Source organism: Chrysemys picta, chromosome 9, assembly GCF_011386835.1.
Source record: "Chrysemys picta bellii isolate R12L10 chromosome 9, ASM1138683v2, whole genome shotgun sequence".
NCBI classification, from domain to species: Eukaryota; Metazoa; Chordata; order Testudines; family Emydidae; genus Chrysemys; species Chrysemys picta.
The window spans coordinates 66,028,968-66,047,346 of record NC_088799.1 but is presented as its reverse complement, the minus strand read 5'-3'; the positions used below and the strand labels follow the sequence as shown (position 1 = coordinate 66,047,346).

The 18,379-nt window shown below is 49.9% G+C and overlaps 2 protein-coding genes across 3 annotated transcripts in view; both read right to left on the bottom strand.

Annotated features, from left to right (window-relative positions):
- LOC101941434 (fibrous sheath-interacting protein 2-like) overlaps nucleotides 1-18,379 on the bottom strand; it is a 75,922-nt gene that overhangs the window by 20,329 nt on the left and 37,214 nt on the right. For both annotated transcript variants that reach the window (XM_065556481.1, XM_065556480.1), the window contains 3 exons: nucleotides 13,114-13,247; nucleotides 12,146-12,212; nucleotides 2,856-3,062 (listed from right to left, as the gene is read on the bottom strand). In XM_065556481.1, coding sequence (XP_065412553.1) covers nucleotides 2,856-3,062; nucleotides 12,146-12,212; nucleotides 13,114-13,247 — 408 coding nt within the window. The remainder of the gene's footprint in view (nucleotides 1-2,855; nucleotides 3,063-12,145; nucleotides 12,213-13,113; nucleotides 13,248-18,379) is intronic.
- Nucleotides 8,491-11,035, bottom strand: LOC135973396 (uncharacterized). The gene is made up of 2 exons (XM_065556453.1): nucleotides 10,055-11,035; nucleotides 8,491-9,060 (listed from the first exon to the last, which is right to left on the bottom strand). Exons 1-2 carry the CDS (start codon nucleotides 10,629-10,631, stop codon nucleotides 8,585-8,587), a joined length of 1,053 nt encoding a protein of 350 aa, XP_065412525.1. The 5' UTR covers nucleotides 10,632-11,035; the 3' UTR covers nucleotides 8,491-8,584.

Here is an 18,379-nt window from a genome sequence, read left to right as displayed (position 1 = left end):
GGGCCGCCTGGTCATGGGATGTAGCTGTCTCCGATCCCTTAGGGGCCGACGATCCCTAGGTGGTTGGGTGCTCTGGTTTTGGAGATGACCAAATGAGAGCCCCTGGAGAATGAACCCTGGGCCTGATGATAAGCCTAGGGGATCCATTAGAGCCATTGCAGCTGAGGCTGCCCACGCGGAGGCCAAGCTAGAGGAGCCTCGCTCCTATGTCTGTGGGAACGGCGCCCACTGTGGCAGGAGTAGAATGATTCTGCATCCAAGTCCGATGACCCCGATGTGGACCTGGATGACCACAGCGGCGCCAACTGGTATTGCGCAGGGGATCGGTGCCAATGCTCCCGCACCGGGGATCGGTGCCGCTCCACTGGTGCCAGTGATCGTTGCCTCTCTAACGGTGCTGGCGATCAGCACGGTTCCAGCAGTGCCTGAGGTCGGTGCCGTTCCAGCGGTGCCAGAGATCTGGATTACCTGGCCAGTGCTGGGAAGGAGTCCCAAGATGGCTGCCGGTGCCTGGGCGATGGTGAGCGGGAATGGTGCTGAGGAGAATGGCACTGTGCAGGAGAAGAAGAACGTGGCATCATAGCCGGCTTTCCTCTAGACAGCACCGGGCATGGAGGTACCGGGGGCTTGTCCCTGACCACCAAGGGCTGCGGTGCCATCAGTTCTATTAACTCCCTGGCAGCTTCAAAAGGGTCCGGGGTGGAGGGGAGCTCCAATTCCTCCACCTGGCACTGCCTGTCTGGGGAGTCACTGGGCGCCAGACTCAGTGGTCCCCCTCAGGGGACCGAAGCCAACTGTTGACCCTTGGGCACTGAGTGCTCCTTCTTGGGACACACTGCTGATGCACCCGGAGGCTGAGACACTTTCAGCCTCGGTATGCAGCCTCTGTCCGTTTTCTTCCGCTTGTGCAGTACTGGCGAGTGGGAATGGTACCGGTAGTCTGCGGTGTCGGGGAGCGGTGCTGAGAGTCTCTGGACTCTTTTCTCTGTGCCGTATGATGCACTGAGGCCAGAGCGCTACACACCGATTCGCTCGGCGCTGGAACCCCGTGCTCTGAGGTGGGTTGACGATGGAGAGCGGACTCCATCAAAAGCTGTTTCAGACAGAAGTCCCACTCCTTTTTGTCCTGGGTTGAAAGGACCTACAGATTTTGTACCTGTCTGTTTGGTGCTCTTTCCCCAGACACTTCAGGCACGCGTCATGGGGTCACCCGTTGGCATGGGCTTACAGCAGGTCTCAGATGGTTTAAACCCTTGGCTCCGAGGCATGCCCCGGAGCTGAGGGAAGGAAATGGATAGGGTGGAACCCCGGTCCCTAACCAATAGTATAACTCTAAACTATGCTAAACTAAGAACTGAAACATATGCCAAACTTAACAAACAAGCTAAGGGAAGCACTTGTGAGGCAAGTGAAAGCTCTTCCAACGACCCAACACGGGTGGTAAGAAGAAACTGAAGGGGGGTCAGGTCGGCAGGGTCATATATTGAGCACCATAAAAGTGTCACTTCAGGGGGCTCCCTGGCCTACCCGAAGGGTGCTGCTAACGGAAACCTTTCTGACGATTGTGCCCGCAGCACGGGCACACCTACTTGGAACTGACGTGAACAAGCACTTGAAGAAGAAAGAATGGTTACTTACCTTACAGTGGTTGTGGTGCTTCAAGATGCTGTCATCCATGTGGATCCCCCCCTGAGCTTTAGTACTGGAGATCTGTCCGATTTTACACATCACTCTTGGAATCAGGGGAATTGGTGGAAGGGCATAAATGAGACTTGGGTCCCATGGTGGTTCCCCTAAGGGCTAGTGAGAAAACACTGCTAATTTTGTCTCATTGCCCTGGCTGGGAAGAAAGAACTGAAAGACGGTTGCGGCTGCCCTGCCCTTTGTGTCCTGGGATGGGAGGACATGCATGATGCAGGCATGGCCTAATAGACACACTCAAAGAAGAACTTAACATTTCTAAATTCTATATATAGAAAACGTGATGGTCTGAGGGGCTAGTTTATTGCCAGGAGTGTGGGATGAATGTATTACTCACAGATGGAGGCACCTTTATTATTTATTATTTTTTTATGATTCCTATTGCTCATCATGGGCCAGGATCCTGATGTGCTAGGCACTGTCCAAACCCAGAACAATGAGATATAGATATAGAATATCCTTAATAAAAGTGGCAATAAAAAGGTTTATTCCATACCACAGAACTTCACAGTTTATGCCAGTTATTTTGTATATTTTTAAGGTGTGATTTGAAACCACTTTAGTCCAAGCTTTGATTTTAAACCACTTTAGTCCAAGCTGTGATTTTAAACCATTTTAGTCCATGTTAATGGATGCTCTTATTTTGGTTTAAGAGTCACTTATTTCGGTTTAGCTTAAACAATTTCTTAATTGAGCTAAGCTATATTGCAATTAGCCACTATAAAAATGATATAAGAGTGCCCACACAGGGATTTGCAATGGTTTAACGAAACTGGTTTAAAAATTTCACCTTTAAAAGCCAAGAATTTTGAGTTATACTATGCCAAGAAAAAAAGCCCAACAATCCTCACCGGCAAAAAACCAAACCCATTCAGAAAATGGCCAAGAAGTAAGATCCCCACCTCATTTTGAAACACCTTTATCTCCCAAGAATCTGGCCCTATATGCTTCAAACTATCTGGAAATCTTTATCCTGGCATAAATCTCTCCCATTATATTTAAAGCAGGTTTGGTAAAAATTAAATGTGTGGAAGTGGGTATCAAAATTGGGCTTCTAACTGAAAGCTTGTTTTAGCCATAACTATAGTGGGGACTAGCATTCTTCCATAATGGAGGGTTGTTTACCAGAAAAAGAAAAGGGGAGGGGAGTTTACCTGTGCTGCTACTGCCTGCTTCTTCATAGTACTCCGTGGAGGCAGAGATGGAAAGGTCACCAACATTGCTGCTGTTGTCAGGTCTGCTGCTCTCACTGTTGTAAACTTTGCCAGTGTAGCTGCTAGCTGCTTGTAGGGGGAATTCGCCAGATGCAGATAAGTAAAGTTGGTCATTTTTGCTGCTGCTTTCTTGCAAAGTGGACTGGCCTGAGACAGAGAACAAAGTATTATCATTGCTTTGCCTAGCTGGCCTGGAGCATTTACTAAAGGAAAATTTGCTATTTCATTTCACTATTTGACCGTCAAATATTTTTCCAGAAAGGAATGTATTCATTTTACTATTAGGCAAGAAGGAAAAGTTAATAATGTTTCTATGATTGTATAGATATAATTGGTATAAATAGTTAAATTAACCCATCCGTGTGTATAAAATCAACATAAATGGCAGAAACATGGATATACAGTACAATGGATGTACACAAAAACATAGTGTGATGGGGTGTCTGCCCTACACTGGCAGAGAAGGGGTTAATAGAGCCTTGGGGAGCGGTGTGGGACGCGGCCAATAGGAGAGGGGCTGTGAGGAACAGCCATTTGGGGCCCAGCAGGCCCATATAAAAAGGGAGCTGCAGGGCAGAGTAGGGCAGTTGCTGCTGGGAGCCTAGGGAGTGAGGACTGTATCCCTGGAGGGCACAGAGAACTGTAAGCATCTTGGACAGAGGTAGGGTTACCATATTTAACAAATAAAAAAAGAGGACCCTCCACGGGGCCCTGGCCCCGCCCATTTCCCCCCCCAGCCCCGCCCCAACCCCGCCCTAACTCCGCCCCCTCCTCCCTCCCACTCACGCGAAAAGGGCTGCCCGAGCGCTACCGGCTTCACAGTTTGCTGGGCAGCCCCCAGACCCTGCGCCCCCGGCCGGCGCTTCCCCAGCGCAGCTGGAGCCCGGGAGGGGAAGCGCCCAGCCGGGGGCGCAGGGTCTGGAGGCTGCCCGGCAAACTGTGAAGCCGGTAGCACTTGGGCTTCGGGCAGCCCCTATGCCTCCGGACCCTGCGCCCCCGGCCGGGCACTTCCCCTCCCGGGCTCCGGCGGCGCAGGGTCCAGAGGCACGGGGGCTGCCCAAAGCCCGTAGTGCTCGGCTCTTAAACAGAGCCAAAGAGTCAGGGGAGGAGCAGAGCCGCCGCGGCCGGAGGCTCTGCTCCTCCCCTGACTCTTCGGCTCTGTTTAAGAGCCGAACTGCCCGAGCGCTACCGGCTTCGGGCAGCCCCCGTGCCTCCGGACCCTGCGCCGCTGGAGCCCGGGAGGGGAAGTGCCCGGCCGGCGGCTGGGGTCCGGAGGCAAGGGGGCTGCCTGAAGCCCATAGCGCTCGGGCAGCTCGGCTCTTAAACAGAGCCGAAAAGTCAGGGGAGGAGCAGAGCCGCCGCGGGAGGGGAAGTGCCCGGCCGGCATTTTCCCGGACATGTTCGGCTTTTTGGCAATTCCCCCCAGACCGGGGTTTGATTGCCGAAAAGCTGGACATGTCCGGGAAAAACCGGACGTATGGTAACCCTAACAGAGGAGTGGCTGGCTCTTGGGACTGAACAGCTGAGGCCCTGAAATAAGGGCGAAGAACGTGCTGGGGCCATGGGGATGTGGCCAGGGGAATAGAGCAGCATTACTTAACATTCTTTTATTTTAGTTTTTGATACGGAATTTCCTAGGTACTTAAAAACAGAAAATCAATAAAACAAACAAATTCCACCAATTTGGAACAATTTGATAGACATTAAAACCTCAATGCTGCACATATATGCACTCAGGGTGAAATTTGCCCCTTTTTTGAGCGCATATACACAGAGCTAATAGAGCACTGAGAAATCGTACTTTGAATAAACATTTTGCATAATCATGCAGGCATTTACAGAGTGTTTTCCATCTGTGGATCTCAAAACTGATGGTGGATATAAGTATCTGGAGTAGCCCCGTTTTACAAACAGGATAATTAAAGCACACAACATCCCTCCTCATTCACTGCACACCTAGCAAGATATGTACACAATGCAGTTACATATTCCATTCGTGCTTAGGAAGCTAATCCTACCTTTGCAGCAAACTTTGGTGCAAAGTGCTGATGAAATAGCCCATTAAAGAAGTGTCAGACCCTAGCATCAGAAATGGATTCTGATCTTTCTCAGCAACTAGAGTTGTGCTTCCAGCCATGGTACTGAACTTCTCCATGTTGAATTATTCAGTCTGAAACACGTGACCAATGATGATGTTCTGTATTTGCATACTAGTATTGCTTTATCTGTAGATCTCAAAACACTTTGTAACGTTGGGTACAAATAAGAATTCCAATTTCTATAGATAGCAGAGCCAGGCATATGGATATGATGCATAGTTTCTGAGTTGACTAATGGATGAGATTTGCATACATCTCATAAAAGAGCTTGGTTCTGGCTTTGCTAGAAAATTCCTGTGTGATCTTGAGCAAGTCACATACCTTTTCTCAGACTTAATTGCACAGTTTATAAAATGAGAGTGAATAATATTTTCTCCCTTTTGGGGGTGATGTGAGGTATAGAGCTGAGCAAGTCATTGATTTTTCCGATTTGGTGACCAAATTGAAAAATTTGAAATGAAATTCATTTTGGGTTGACCCAAGAGGGACATTTTTTTTAGGTCTGTGATGGGATGTACCAGGCCCTTTGAGGCCCCTGCTAGAGGCCTCATAGTCCTACCACACCCCGCCCCAGGAAAAGATCAATGAAGGCAGGTCCTTCAGGTCTGTCTTGACAGGCTGCAGGGAAGCAGCCAATCAGAGCACAGCAGGCTCAGTTAAAAGGAGCTTTTGGGCCTGAGCAACTCAGGTGCTGGCTAGGACCAGAAAGGTGAGGAAGGACTGGAAGGCTGTAAAACTCCACAGGTAAAGCAGCCTGGGAGAGACCCTGAGGTAAAGGGGAACAGAAAGGGGCTACAGGGAATAGTAGCAGCAACTATTAAAGGGAGCAGCATATGGTTGCTATTGGTAGGGTGCCTGGGTTGGGCCCCAGAGTAGTGGGCAGGCCTGCGTTCCCTCCACTGGAATAGTGGCCAAAGCCCCGAGAAGGGGACAAGTTTCATTCAGAAGACCAAGGATAGGGCTAGAATTTAAAGGCACAGAGTCTCAAGGGAAAAAGCTCTGCGGGTACTGCTCTATAACGGGGCAAGGACAGACTTTAAAGCTAGCCCAGAAGGAGCTGAGAATTGATCCCAGAGACAGGGCTGCAGACACCAACAAGGGCAGAACAATAGGGCTTCCTTCATGAGTTAGACAACATATGACCCAGCTGTGGGGCTAAGGCCTTGTCTACACTACGAGAGTAGTTCGATTTTACTTGCATCGAATTTTTGTAATCGATATTGCAAAGTCGAACGTGTGTGTCCACACTAAGGACAGTAATTCGACTTTGTGCGTCCACACTAACGGTGATAGCGTCGACATTCGAAGCGGTGCACTGTGGTCAGCTATCCCACAGTTCCCGCAGTCCCCTCTGCCCATTGGAATTCTGGGTGTAGCCGGCAATGCCTTCTGGGTAACAAAATGAGTCGAGGGTGCTTTTGGGAAACTGTCGTCATCCGTCCATCACTCCCGCCCTCCCTCCCTGAAAGCGCCGGCGGGAAAACAGTTCGCGCGCTTTTCCAGTCATTGACAGCGCGGACGCCACTGTACTCCGAGCATGGAGCCCGCTGCGACCATCGCTGCAGTTGTGGCCGCTCTCAACGTCTCGCAGCTTATCATAAAGGTTTCCCTGAGGCAGATGCAGAAAAGTCAGGCAAGGAGGCTACGGCACCGCGGTGATGTCCTGAAGTCTGAGAGTAGCACAGACCTGTCAGAAAGCAGGCGACCCAGCGCCGAGGACATCACAGTGGCAATGGGTCATGTTGATGCCGTGGAACGGCGATTCTGGGCACGGGAGACAAGCACTGAGTGGTGGGACCGCATAGTGCTGCAGGTCTGGGATGAATCCCAGTGGCTGCGAAACTTTCGCATGCGGAAGGGAACTTTCCTGGAACTTTGTGAGTTGCTGTCCCCTGCCCTGAAGCGCAGTGACACCCGGTTGCGAGCTGCACTGAGTGTACAGAAGCGAGTGGCCATAGCCCTGTGGAAGCTTGCAACGCCAGACAGCTACCGGTCAGTCGCGAACCAGTTTGGGGTGGGCAAATCTACCGTGGGGGTTGTTGTGATGCAAGTAGCGAAGGCAATCGTTGATGTACTGCTGCCAAAGGTAGTGACCCTGGGAAACGTGGAGGCGATCATAGATGGCTTCGCAGCGATGGGATTCCCAAACTGCGGTGGGGCCATAGATGGAACTCACATCCCTATCCTGGCACCGGACCACCAGGCCACCCAGTACATTAACCGAAAGGGATACTTTTCCATGGTGCTGCAAGCACTGGTGGACCACAGGGGACGTTTTACCAACATCTACGTGGGATGGCCGGGCAAGGTTCATGACGCTCGTGTTTTCAGGAACTCTGGTCTGTTTAGACGGCTGCAACAAGGTATTTACTTCCCGGACCACAAAATAACTGTTGGGGATGTGGAGATGCCTATAGTCATCCTCGGGGACCCAGCCTACCCGCTAATGCCCTGGCTCATGAAGCCCTATACTGGCGCCCTGGACACTGAAAAAGAACTCTTCAACTACCGGCTGAGCAAGTGCAGAATGGTGGTGGAGTGTGCTTTTGGCCGTCTCAAGGGGAGATGGAGAAGCTTACTGACTCGCTGTGATCTCAGCGAAACCAATATCCCCATTGTTATAGCAGCTTGCTGTGTGCTCCACAATCTCTGTGAGAGCAAGGGGGAGACCTTTATGGCGGGGTGGGAGGTTGAGGAAAATAGCCTGGCTGGTGATTACTCACAGCCAGACAGCCGGGCGATTAGAAGAGACCAGCGGGAAGCGCTGTGCATCCGGGAGGCTTTGAAAGCAAAGTTCCTGAGTGAGCAGGGTAACCTGTGATTTTATAGTTTGTGTACTGAGAAGCTAAACCTGCCCCCGTTTCTTTACCCAGGTAATGTTGACTATCCTATCCAGTTACATACCCCCTTCACCCCCCCTCCAACACACGTGTCGAAATAAAAATAGTTCTACTTTGTTAAAGCACACCGTTTTCTTTAATACTGTTTTAGCGGGAATTTTTTAAAACTGGGACGCAGACTGTGGTGCGGGGCGGGTCTAGTGTTGTGATGCGAATGCAGCTTCTAAACTCAAGGATTGACAGGCTCCGCTGCGGTGGGATGCTTGTTTCAACGGAGCCTGTCACCCCTCCTGATCGGGACTGTGTGTATGGGAGGTCTATTTGACTTTGTGGCAGGGGGAGGACGGTTACAGATCCCATGCTGTGTGGCTCTGTGATCCTGTCTAAGGACCGGCGCTTAAGATCTGTAACTGCCCTCCCCCGCCACAAAGTCACAGAGCAACCCACCCCCCCCAACATTACATCAAAACAACCTCCCAGACTAACCGGGGCAACTAGTCACTGCATCACTGCACTGTGTATGTGCCCTGCTGCTGTGCCTGCCCCCGACTATGTACCCTGCCAAAGGAGACTGTCCTGTCCAATTCCCAACCCCCTTTCCCCTCCTCCTCCAAAAGAACATGATTGAAACAGTAGTTAACAGAAACGAATTTTTTATTATCAACTACACATGGCATTGGGAGGTGAAACTTGGACGTGGGCTTGTGTCAGGCGGGAAGGAAAGAACTTTTCAAATTTTGGGAAATGAGAGCCTTCTGCTACTAGAGCTCTCTGCAGGGGTGGAGTGAGAGTTAGCAGGGACTCTGCCGCCTCTCCTTCTTTGCACTTTGGGTGAGGTGGGTATGGGACTTGGTGGCGGGGGAGGGCGGTTAGAGATGGACTGCAGCGGGGCTCTGTCCTCCTGCCTCCGTTCCTGCAGAACATCCACAAGGCGCCGGAGCGTGTCCGTTTGCTCCCTCAGTAGTCCAAGCAGCGTTTGAGTCGCCTGCTGGTCTTCCTGCCGCCACCTCTCCTCCCGATCCATGTTGGCTTGGTGCATTCGGGTCAAGTTCTCCCGCCACTGGGTCTGCTGTGCTGCCTGGGCTTGGGAAGAGGCCATAAGCTCAGAGAACATGTCCTCCCGTGTCCTCTTCTTCCTACGCCTAATCCGCGCTAGCCTCTGGGAGTGTGATTCCAGGCTAGGTTGTGAGACAGTCGCAGACGGGGCTGTGGAAATGGGAAAAAGGGAGTGAATTCCTCTGAAAGATAAATGTAGTTGTGAACAAAGAACATAGTCTTTCTCTGTGAACAAGACCATGCACAGCACCTTTCACATGCGCACTCAGCACAAGGTCGAATTCTCGGCCTTCGCATTCTGTGCCTGGGGTCTTGAACAGCACATTTGAGAAGCGAGGCAGCACAACGGAATTTCTGTTGCAGGCAGACATGGTAAGCCGTACACTTGTGGCAGTTTAAAACTTTTATATTACCACTGGCCTCATTTCACATTTAAATCAATGTCAGTCCCTGCTGCCAGCAATCCGGCAAGCGGGAACTCTGCCCCTGTCCCACCCCCTCGCGGCTGTCCCCGGGAATGATCCCTTTCGGCTGCCCCTCTCCCGCCTCCACCGCGTGGCTGCAAACCAGCGGTGACAGTTCTGTAAAGGAACGGGAAAGCAGTCCCAACACTAACATTCCCCTACCTAATTAAAAGCAGGTCACCATGGCCAACATCACCCTGATGAGGATCTCCGAGAGCGACAAAGAGAGAATGCTCCGGGAAAGCCTCCAAAGACCAGGGCCGTATGCCGCCCTGCTGTGCAGAGCAATGATCCCCGAGTACCTGATAATCTCGTGGCGCGGCAACGTGTCGTACTTCGGAGGACCCAATAAGGCCGCTCTCCCCAAGAACCTCATGCAACGGCTTTCAAGTTACCTCCAGGAGAGCTTCATCGAGATGTCCCAGGAGGATTACTGCTCTATCCCCGCACATATAGACCGCATTTTACTGTAGCTGCAGTAGCAGGGAATACACAGTAGAGCGGCTTGTGCAGGACAATCACTGAAAACCGGACATTGCTAGATTTCTTTTCAAAACTTGCACTGCCCCTTACTAAACCGTTAAGCGCCTAGGGCACACTAATCATGAACAACCCATTCTTTTAATTGTTAATATTCCTGTTTTGTTAAAAATAAATGTTTAGATGTTTACAACACTTACTGGCTGATCCTTCACCAGATTCTGTGTCCGGGGTAATGGCTGGGGACGCTTCGTAGGGGATCTCTGTAAGGGTGATGAAGAGATCCTGGCTGTCGGGGAAATCAGCGTTGTGAGAGCTGCCAACTGCCTCGCCCTCCTCATCTCCTTCCTCATCTTCCCCGTCCCCTAACATGTCTGAGGAACCGGCCGTGGACAGTATCCCATCCTCAGAGTCCACGGTCACTGGTGGGGTAGTGGTGGCGGCAGCACCGAGGATGGAATGCAGTGCCTCGTAGAAACGGGATGTCTGGGGATGGGATCCGGAGCGTCCGTTTGCCTCTTTGGTCTTCTGGTAGCCTTGTCTCAGCTCCTTGATTTTCACGCGGCACTGCGTTGCATCCCGGCTGTATCCTCTCTCTGCCATGTCTTTAGAGATCTTCTCGTAGATCTTTGCATTCCTTCTTTTGGATCGCAGCTCGGAAAGCACAGACTCATCGCCCCACACAGCGATGAGATCCAAGACTTCACGATCAGTCCATGCTGGGGCTCTCTTTCTATTCCCAGACTGCACGGCCATCACTGCTGGAGAGCTCTGCATCGTTGCCAGTGCTGCTGTGCTCGCCACGATGTCCAGACAGGAAATGAGATTCAAACTGGCCAGACAGGAAAAGGAATTCAAATTCAAATTTTCCCGGGGCTTTTCCTGTGTGGCTGGTCAGAGCATCCGAGCTCGCACTGCTGTCCAGAGCGTCAACAGAGTGGTGCACTGTGGGATAGCTCCCGGAGCTATTAGCGTCGATTTCCATCCACACCTAGCCTAATTCGACATGGCCATGTCGAATTTAGCGCTACTCCCCTCGTCGGGGAGGAGTACAGAAGTCGAATTAAAGAGACCTCTATGTCGAACTAAATAGCATCGCAGTGTGGACGGGTGCAGGGTTAATTCGATTTAACGGCGCTAACTTCGACATAAACGCCTAGTGTAGACCAGGCCTAAGCCACTAAAGACCTGCCTGAGGAGGGCAACAGCCAATGGAGTGCTGTCAAAAATAGTGCAGGTTCGCATCCAGCCAACAGAAGGTGCTCAGGAGAGGTGAGTGGCCCCCGTCACAAGGTCAAATAAATTGTTTGGTTTGGGGTATTTTTACCCTTTTATTTTTGTGGGGTTTTAAAAAATAAATCTAGCTACATTTCTAAAGAAATGGTCATTTTGTAACAAAAAGTCAAAACACTTCATTGAGAAAATGTTGAAACAAAATATTTAGATCTTTATGAAATTTGTTTTCATTTTTTCAGCCAAAACAATTTGCCTAATATGCAAATATTTTCAGTCACCCTGCGACTCTATTTTTCTGCAAATAAACTAATTGTCAAAGCAATTTTGCCCAGCTCTAGTGAGATGCTTTTCTAAACATGAGTTGTAAAGTGCAAAGAATTTAGGTCAGTCCTTGGAAGAAATCCAGCTAGAACTCAGGACCATGTAGTCCCAGCAGAGTGCTCCTTTTCCTAGGCTAAACAGGAGAAACCAGCAGGCGATCGCTTTTAGCAGCCCTTGTGTTGCGAACCACTGAGACACGCAGTCCTTCCAGATGGATGTTTGGCTCAGCTGGACTTAATGTATGCAAAATTAATTGAAGATTGCCTAAATCCACGCACCTTTGTGCCAGTCCTACTCCCATGAGTGCTTTTCAAGGCCAAATAACTAAGCCAAATCCAAATGGATTCCCACAGGGCCACTAAGAGGCAAATGTCAAACCTACAGATGGAATCCAGCATATAGTTCCATTTCCAGCTGAGGTGCCAAATTTCAAAAAAGGTCAAAAAATATTTTTAAATATTAAAAAATCAAAACCGACAAGTTTATTTCCCTCCATTCCCTTGTCTATGAAAACAGATGGACCATTTCTTGTTGAAATATCACTCTTTAGCACAACAAGTGCTGAAATAAATTCAGCCAAAAAGCAGAGGTTTGGAAAGTTATAAATCACTGAAAACCAGGGGTCTAATAGAAAGATTTGTGCAGCCCTAACTATAGCCACAAAAACAGCTGCAGGCATAATACTACAGGCATGTTGAACACTGTGCTGTAGAGAGAGAGAGCTCAGCGCTTACCCAGTTCATGTTCCCCACTAGGCTTTTTGTCCAAAACAGTCTCATCAACAGCTGAATATACATCATTCTGCAAAATAAAATATGTAAAAGAAACAATGAGGTATTAGTAACTTTACTTTTGCCAATGTTTCCTCCCTCCCCCATAGATCAATCATGTAGAGTAGAGATTCTTAAACTTTTTTTGCTGGGCCCCCCCTTTGAAAAGTTTTCAGGCTATGATGAATCCCCCTTTTTCCCCCCGCACCCCCCAAAAAAGTGATAGCAAATTACTGTGCATACTCATAGTATTGCCACCCCTACTTTTGTGCTGCTTCTGGCAGCGGCACTGCCTTCAGAGCTGGGCGGGTGGAAAGCCTCAGTTGCTATAGTTAGGGTGACTAGACAGCAAGTGTGAAAAATTGGGACAAGGGGTGGGGGGTAATAGGTGCCTATGTAAGAAAAAGCTCCAAAAATCGGGACTGTCCCTATAAAATCGGGACATTTGGTCACCCTAGCTATAGTCCTTCTCCCCCTTCAGTTCTCCCTTCCCCAGTAATATTTTTTGTGATCTCAGAACCCCCCTACAATAGCCTTTTGGGGGTCGTGACCCCCAGTTTGAGAAACACTGATGTAGAGAAAGAACTTGCTTGTCACACAGTCTCTTATATCTTTGTTTCAAGTATTAAAAGCACAAAGGATGAGATTTTCCAAAGCACCTAAGTGTCTTCAGAGCACTCCCCCCTTGAAAAGTAATAGGGCTTGTGCTCCTAAAGCACTTAGGAATTTTGAAAATAAGGTTTGTCTATCGAAACATCCTGAGAGCTAAAGTATGAGAGTTTTCATCTTTCAAACATTGAAGGCTCAATACAGAAGTTGGAGTCCTGTGAGAATGTTATCTATGTCTTTTAGACGTGAAATTTGTCTACACACCTCAATGTGATGTGGGTTTTAGTTTTCTATTTCAGACCTTACAGGAGGTGACTTCCTACCTGTAAAGAGCGTCTGGTCTTACTCATGATGGTAGCATAGGTAGGTTGAGATGTTAATGAAGAGAGTGATGGTTTTGTAACATACTCTCCCTCAAGAAGTGAAGGTTGATGAGAGGGACTCAGTGCACTATCTCCTGAAAAAACAAAAATTCACAATAAATAATGTCAAATGCTTCATTTTTCGGAAGAGAAAATGTGATGGTGTGGAATGCTAAAAAGTTTTTGCCAGGAACACATTCTTCACAAATGGAGGAGCCACGCATGACTTAGGTTGGTCTTCCTAACCAAGTAACAAAGGTTTATTTCACACCAAAGCACTTCTCAGCTTATGCCATTGACAATATTTTGGGTGTGTGGTAGGGTGTACTACCCCCTTAAGGGAAAGTCTGAGCTTACAGCCAGTCAAGGAGTGTGCCATATAAACAGTAAGAGGAAGCTGAGCAAGTGGTGGGGAGGAGACTGTAATGTTTGGTGTAATGGATTGTATGTCCTTTCAAGTGCCAAGCTCCTAAAGACTTTGTTTTCTGACTAAGTTTGGTTGCTCTGACACAAGGCTCTAAGTTAAGGGCCTTAAGAACTGGGTTAAGCTGTGCCTTCCCTGACCTGATCCCCAAGGAAAAGGAAGAAAGCCTGTCTTCTTCCTAGAGCAATTAGAGAAATAGGAACTCTGCTGGCTGGGGTGGTTTGAAGGTCTTTTTAAATGGGACATATTTATCTGTTAGTTTAGTTCTGGTATTCCCTGTCTTAGATCCTGTACGGTGTGTCTTTTGTCCTTCTGTGCTTTCTTACCAGTATTCTTCCAGAGGATTACGTGTTGTCACAACCTGGCCCAGTCCTGCTCTCTGAATGGACATCAGTCTGTTGTGATTGGATCCAACTGTTGAATCCATGCTGTTATAAGCCCCCCTGGTCCTGGGTAGTGACTGCTCACTGTTCCTAGCTCTGTGTGTCTCAGGTGCAGACCATATGTCTGGCACCTGTCTTTATCAGTGGGATCCTGTATTTCAGCTGCCTAGACCCTGGAACCAGTGCCACAGCCCTCTCGAGCTCCAGTGGCTTAGACACATTCCCCCTAGAATCCACCTGGCTGTGGGACTGCCGGTGTCTTAGGGCATGGCTACACTTGCGAGTTAGAGCGCATTAAAGCAGCTCAGTGCACTCTAACTCACGACGCGTCCACACTGGCAAGGCACGTAGAGCCCTCTGACTCCGCGGCTAGAGCGCTCCTGGTACTCCATCTCGGCGAGTGGAATAACATTTGATGCGCCCCCGCTGGAGCTCCGTGGCGCCAGTGTGGATGCCCTGATCTGTTAATGCGCTCTGATCGACCTCCAGAAGTGTCTCAGAATGCCTGTTCTAGCCACTCTGGTCATCAGTTTGAACTCTACTGCCCTGCCCTCAGGTGACCAATCACCATACCTGCCCTTTAAATTCTCTGGGAATTTTGAAAATCCCCTTCCTGTTTGCTCAGTCAGGTGTGGAGTGCTCTCAGCGAATCTTTCCAGGTGACCATGTCTCCATGCGCCAGGTGATCCCCAGTATGGCACAATGGCGAGGTGCTGGACCTCATCAGTGTTTGGGGGGAGGAAGCTATCCAGTCCCAGCTGCGCTCCAGCCGTAGGAATTACGACACCTTTGGGCAGATATCAAGGGTCATGATGGAAAGGGGCCAGGACCTGGATGCACTGCAGTGCTGGGTTAAAGTAAAGGAGCTGTGGAATGCCTATCGCAAAGCCCGCGAGGCAAACCGCCACTCCGGTACTGCCCCCACGATCTGCCATTTCTACAAAGAGCTGAACGCGATACTTGGGGGCGACCCCACCTCCACTGTGAGTACTACCATGGACACTTCAGAGCCCAGTTCAACAAGGCAGGAGGAGGAGCAAAGCGGGAGTGAGGGTGCTGAGGTGGAGGAAGACACCCCGGAATCCCTAGCTGCATTCAGTCAGGAGCTCTTCTCAAGCCAGGAGGAAGGTAGCCAGTTGTGGCAGCCGGTGCTTGGGGAAGGACAAACACCAGAGGAGGTTCCCGGTAAGCGGCTTTTATTTTAGGAAGTTATTCGGTGTGGACTCTTGGGGCAAGGAGGATTAGGGCTGCATGCATGCCTAGATAGGGCGTTGATGTGCTCTCTCACATCGCGGTAATCAACCTCAGTGATCTCTTCAAAGGTCTCAGCCAGAACTTGGGCAATGCGCTTGCGCAGGTTTCTTGGGAGAGCCACTGTGGTCTTTGTCCAGTCAGGCTAACATGTCCGCGCCACTGTGCCAAGAGGGGCAGGGGGAACATGGCTGCACACAGGCAAGCTGCATATGGGCCAGGGCGGAAGCCGCATTGTAGTAGAAGACCCTCCCTTGCTTCCCAGGTCACCCTCAGCAGCGAGATATCTTCCAGGCTGAACTCTTGTGGAAAATGTGCGGACAGTGTTCAGTATAGGGGCCCCCTGCAGCTGTTGGCTCTCCCCAAGGCACAGAAACCCAGAGGACAGTGCAGCCATGAAACAATCTGCCCCCCTGGACCCTATGCTTACACACCATTTGGGGGATCCTGTGGGTTATGTACGCTCGCTTTGGGATGGGCAAATTATGCTATTGTGTAGACTGTGCTTGCCCTCCTTAAGTACGGGGGAATCATTACTCTGTCTGGTGTGAACAATGCTGCCTCTGTTAAGTGTTGCATTTTGCCTTTACAGATGCAACCTTTCAGAGTAGAAGCCGTGTTAGTCTGTATCCGCAAAAAGAACAGGAGTACTTGTGGCACCTTAGAGACTAACAAATTTATTAGAGCATAAGCTTTCGTGGACTACAGCATCCGAAGAAGTGGGCTGTAGTCCACGAAAGCTTATGCTCTAATAAATTTGTTAGTCTCTAAGGTGCCAGATGCAACCTTGAGATTTCAGCCATCCAATTACTGGTCGAGAGACTGCAAAGAATCAGGAAGAGGCCACGTAGAAGCAAAGAAGAGATGCTGCATGAAGTAATGCAGCAGTCACTTAACGAGAATCTAAAAGCGCAGAAGTGGAGGGAGAGTGAAAGGAGGATCCGCCAGCAGAATTCAGATTGCCGGCACAAAAGCGTGGAGCTCTGGCAGCAAAGCACGGATTGGCTGATAAGCATCATGGAGCGCCAAGTGGACTCGATCCAGGTGCTCGTAGCCATGCAGGCGGAGCACTACTGTGCCTCCCTCCCCCCCACAGCCCTTGCTCAAAACTCTTTCCCTTGTGCCCCCATGTCACCTCCAACGCACTTTCCCCAACATCTGGGTTCTTATCACCACCAGATGCCTCCAACACCTGTAGCTTCACCACCTAGCCCTGCAAACTTTGACCCTTACCCACTGCACTCAACCCCCATCACTATGCAGTATAGCCATCCTGAAGTGCAGGACTCATTGCACAGCACTCCAGACAGGAAGGCTGAGTATGATAACAGGACATACGCAAATCTGTGATTGTACCGTTCCCCACCCCACCCCCTTGCCCTTTCTTTTTCCCAAGCAGTTGTGTTTCTTTTCAATAAATGAATTTTCTTTTCAATAAATGGATTTTTTGGCTTTGAAAACATTCTTTATAAAAGATACCTTAGCCCAGGAAAGCAACAGGCACTGCAAGTCAGCGTAGCAAACACAGATTCCTACTAACATTGGACATTACTGGTGGCTTTCAGCCTCAAATTGCTCCCTCAAGGCATCCCTAATCCTTGCAGTCCCACGCTGGCCGCCTCTAATAGCCCTGCTCTCTGGCTGTTCAAATTCAGCCTCCAGGTGTTGGACCTCCGAGGTCCATGCTTGAGTGAAGCTTTCACCCTTCCCTTCACAAATGTTATGGAGGGTACAGCACGTAGATATAACCGTGGAGATGCTGTCATTGGCCAGGTCCAGCTTCCCATATAGAGAGCGCCAGCAGTTCTTTAAGCGGCCAAAAGCACACTCCACAGTCACTCTGCACCGGCTCAGCCTGTTGTTGAACCGCTCCTTGCTGCTGTCAAGGCTCCCTGTGTAGGGTTTCATGAGCCACGGCATTAAAGGGTAAGCAGGGTCTCCAAGGATCACAATGGGTATTTTGACTTCACCTATGGTGATCTTCTGGTCTGGGGAAAAAAATCCCAGCTTGCAACTTCCTAAACAGGCCAGTGTTCTGAAAGATGCGTGCGTCATGCACCTTTCTAGGCCAGCCTGTGTTAATGTCAATGAAATGGCCATGGTGATCCACAAGCGCCTGGAGAACCATAGAGAAATACCCCTTCTGATTAATGTACTTGGAGGCTAGGTGGGCTGGTGCCAGAATTAGAATATGCGTCCCATCTATTGCCCCTCTGCAGTTAGGGAAACCCATTTGTGGAAAGCCAGCCACAACGTCATGCACATTACCCATAATCATGGTTCTTCTGAGCAGGATGTGATTAATGGCCCTGCAAACTTGCATCAGCATGATTCCAATGGTAGAATTTCCCACTCCAAACTGGTTAGCGACCGATTGGTAGCTGTCTGGAGTTGCCAGCTTCCAGATTGCAATAGTCACCCGCGTCTCCACCATCAGGGCAGCTCTCAATCTTGTGTTCTTGCGCTGCAGGGTGGGGGCGAGCTCATCACACAGTCCCATGAAAGTGGCTTATGTCACCCAAAAGTTCTGCAACCACTGCTCGTCATCCCAGACTTGCATGACGATGTGATCCCACCACTCAGTGCTTGTTTCCCGGGCCCAAAAGTGGCATTCCACAGTGGTGAGCATGTCCGTGAATGCCACAAGCAATCTCGTGTCGTATGCGTTACTCGATATCATCATTGGGAGTCCTAACTGTCAGTTTGGATCTTAAGGAGTAACTCGACTGCCAAATGTGACGTGCTGGCGAGACTCGTCAGCATATTCCTCAGAAGTTCGGGCTCCATTCCTGCAGACCAAAAGGGAAGACAGAATGCGCAGCACAAAAAACGTTGAAAGATGGTGCCAAATGTGGACGGAAGCAGAGGGATTGCTGGGATGCAAACCGATGCATCATGGGATGTTGGGACAGGACCCAGAATGCCCCGCACCCGCTGCCTCCTTCCCACAAGCCACAGCGCCAGAATGGGAAGAGGTGCTCTGTGGGATAGCTGCCCATAATGCACCGCTCCCAATGCCGCTGCAAGGGCCGCAAATGTGACCACGCCAGTGCGCTTACAGCTGTCAGTGTGGACAGACTGCAGCGCTTTCCCTACTGCGCTCTCCGAAGGCTGGTTTAACTCAAAGCGCTCTACATCTGCAAGTATAGCCATGCCCTAAGTTACCCCT

Bases quoted from the DNA above. Each gene is read 5' to 3' on its own strand.
- LOC135973396 (XM_065556453.1), bottom strand. From the start codon at position 10,631: ATGCAGAGCTCTCCAGCAGTGATGGCCGTGCAGTCTGGGAATAGAAAG. The intron at 9,061-10,054 runs GTAAGTGTTGTA...CCATTTCCACAG, and splicing joins ATCTGGTGAAGGATCAGCCA to CCCCGTCTGCGACTGTCTCA.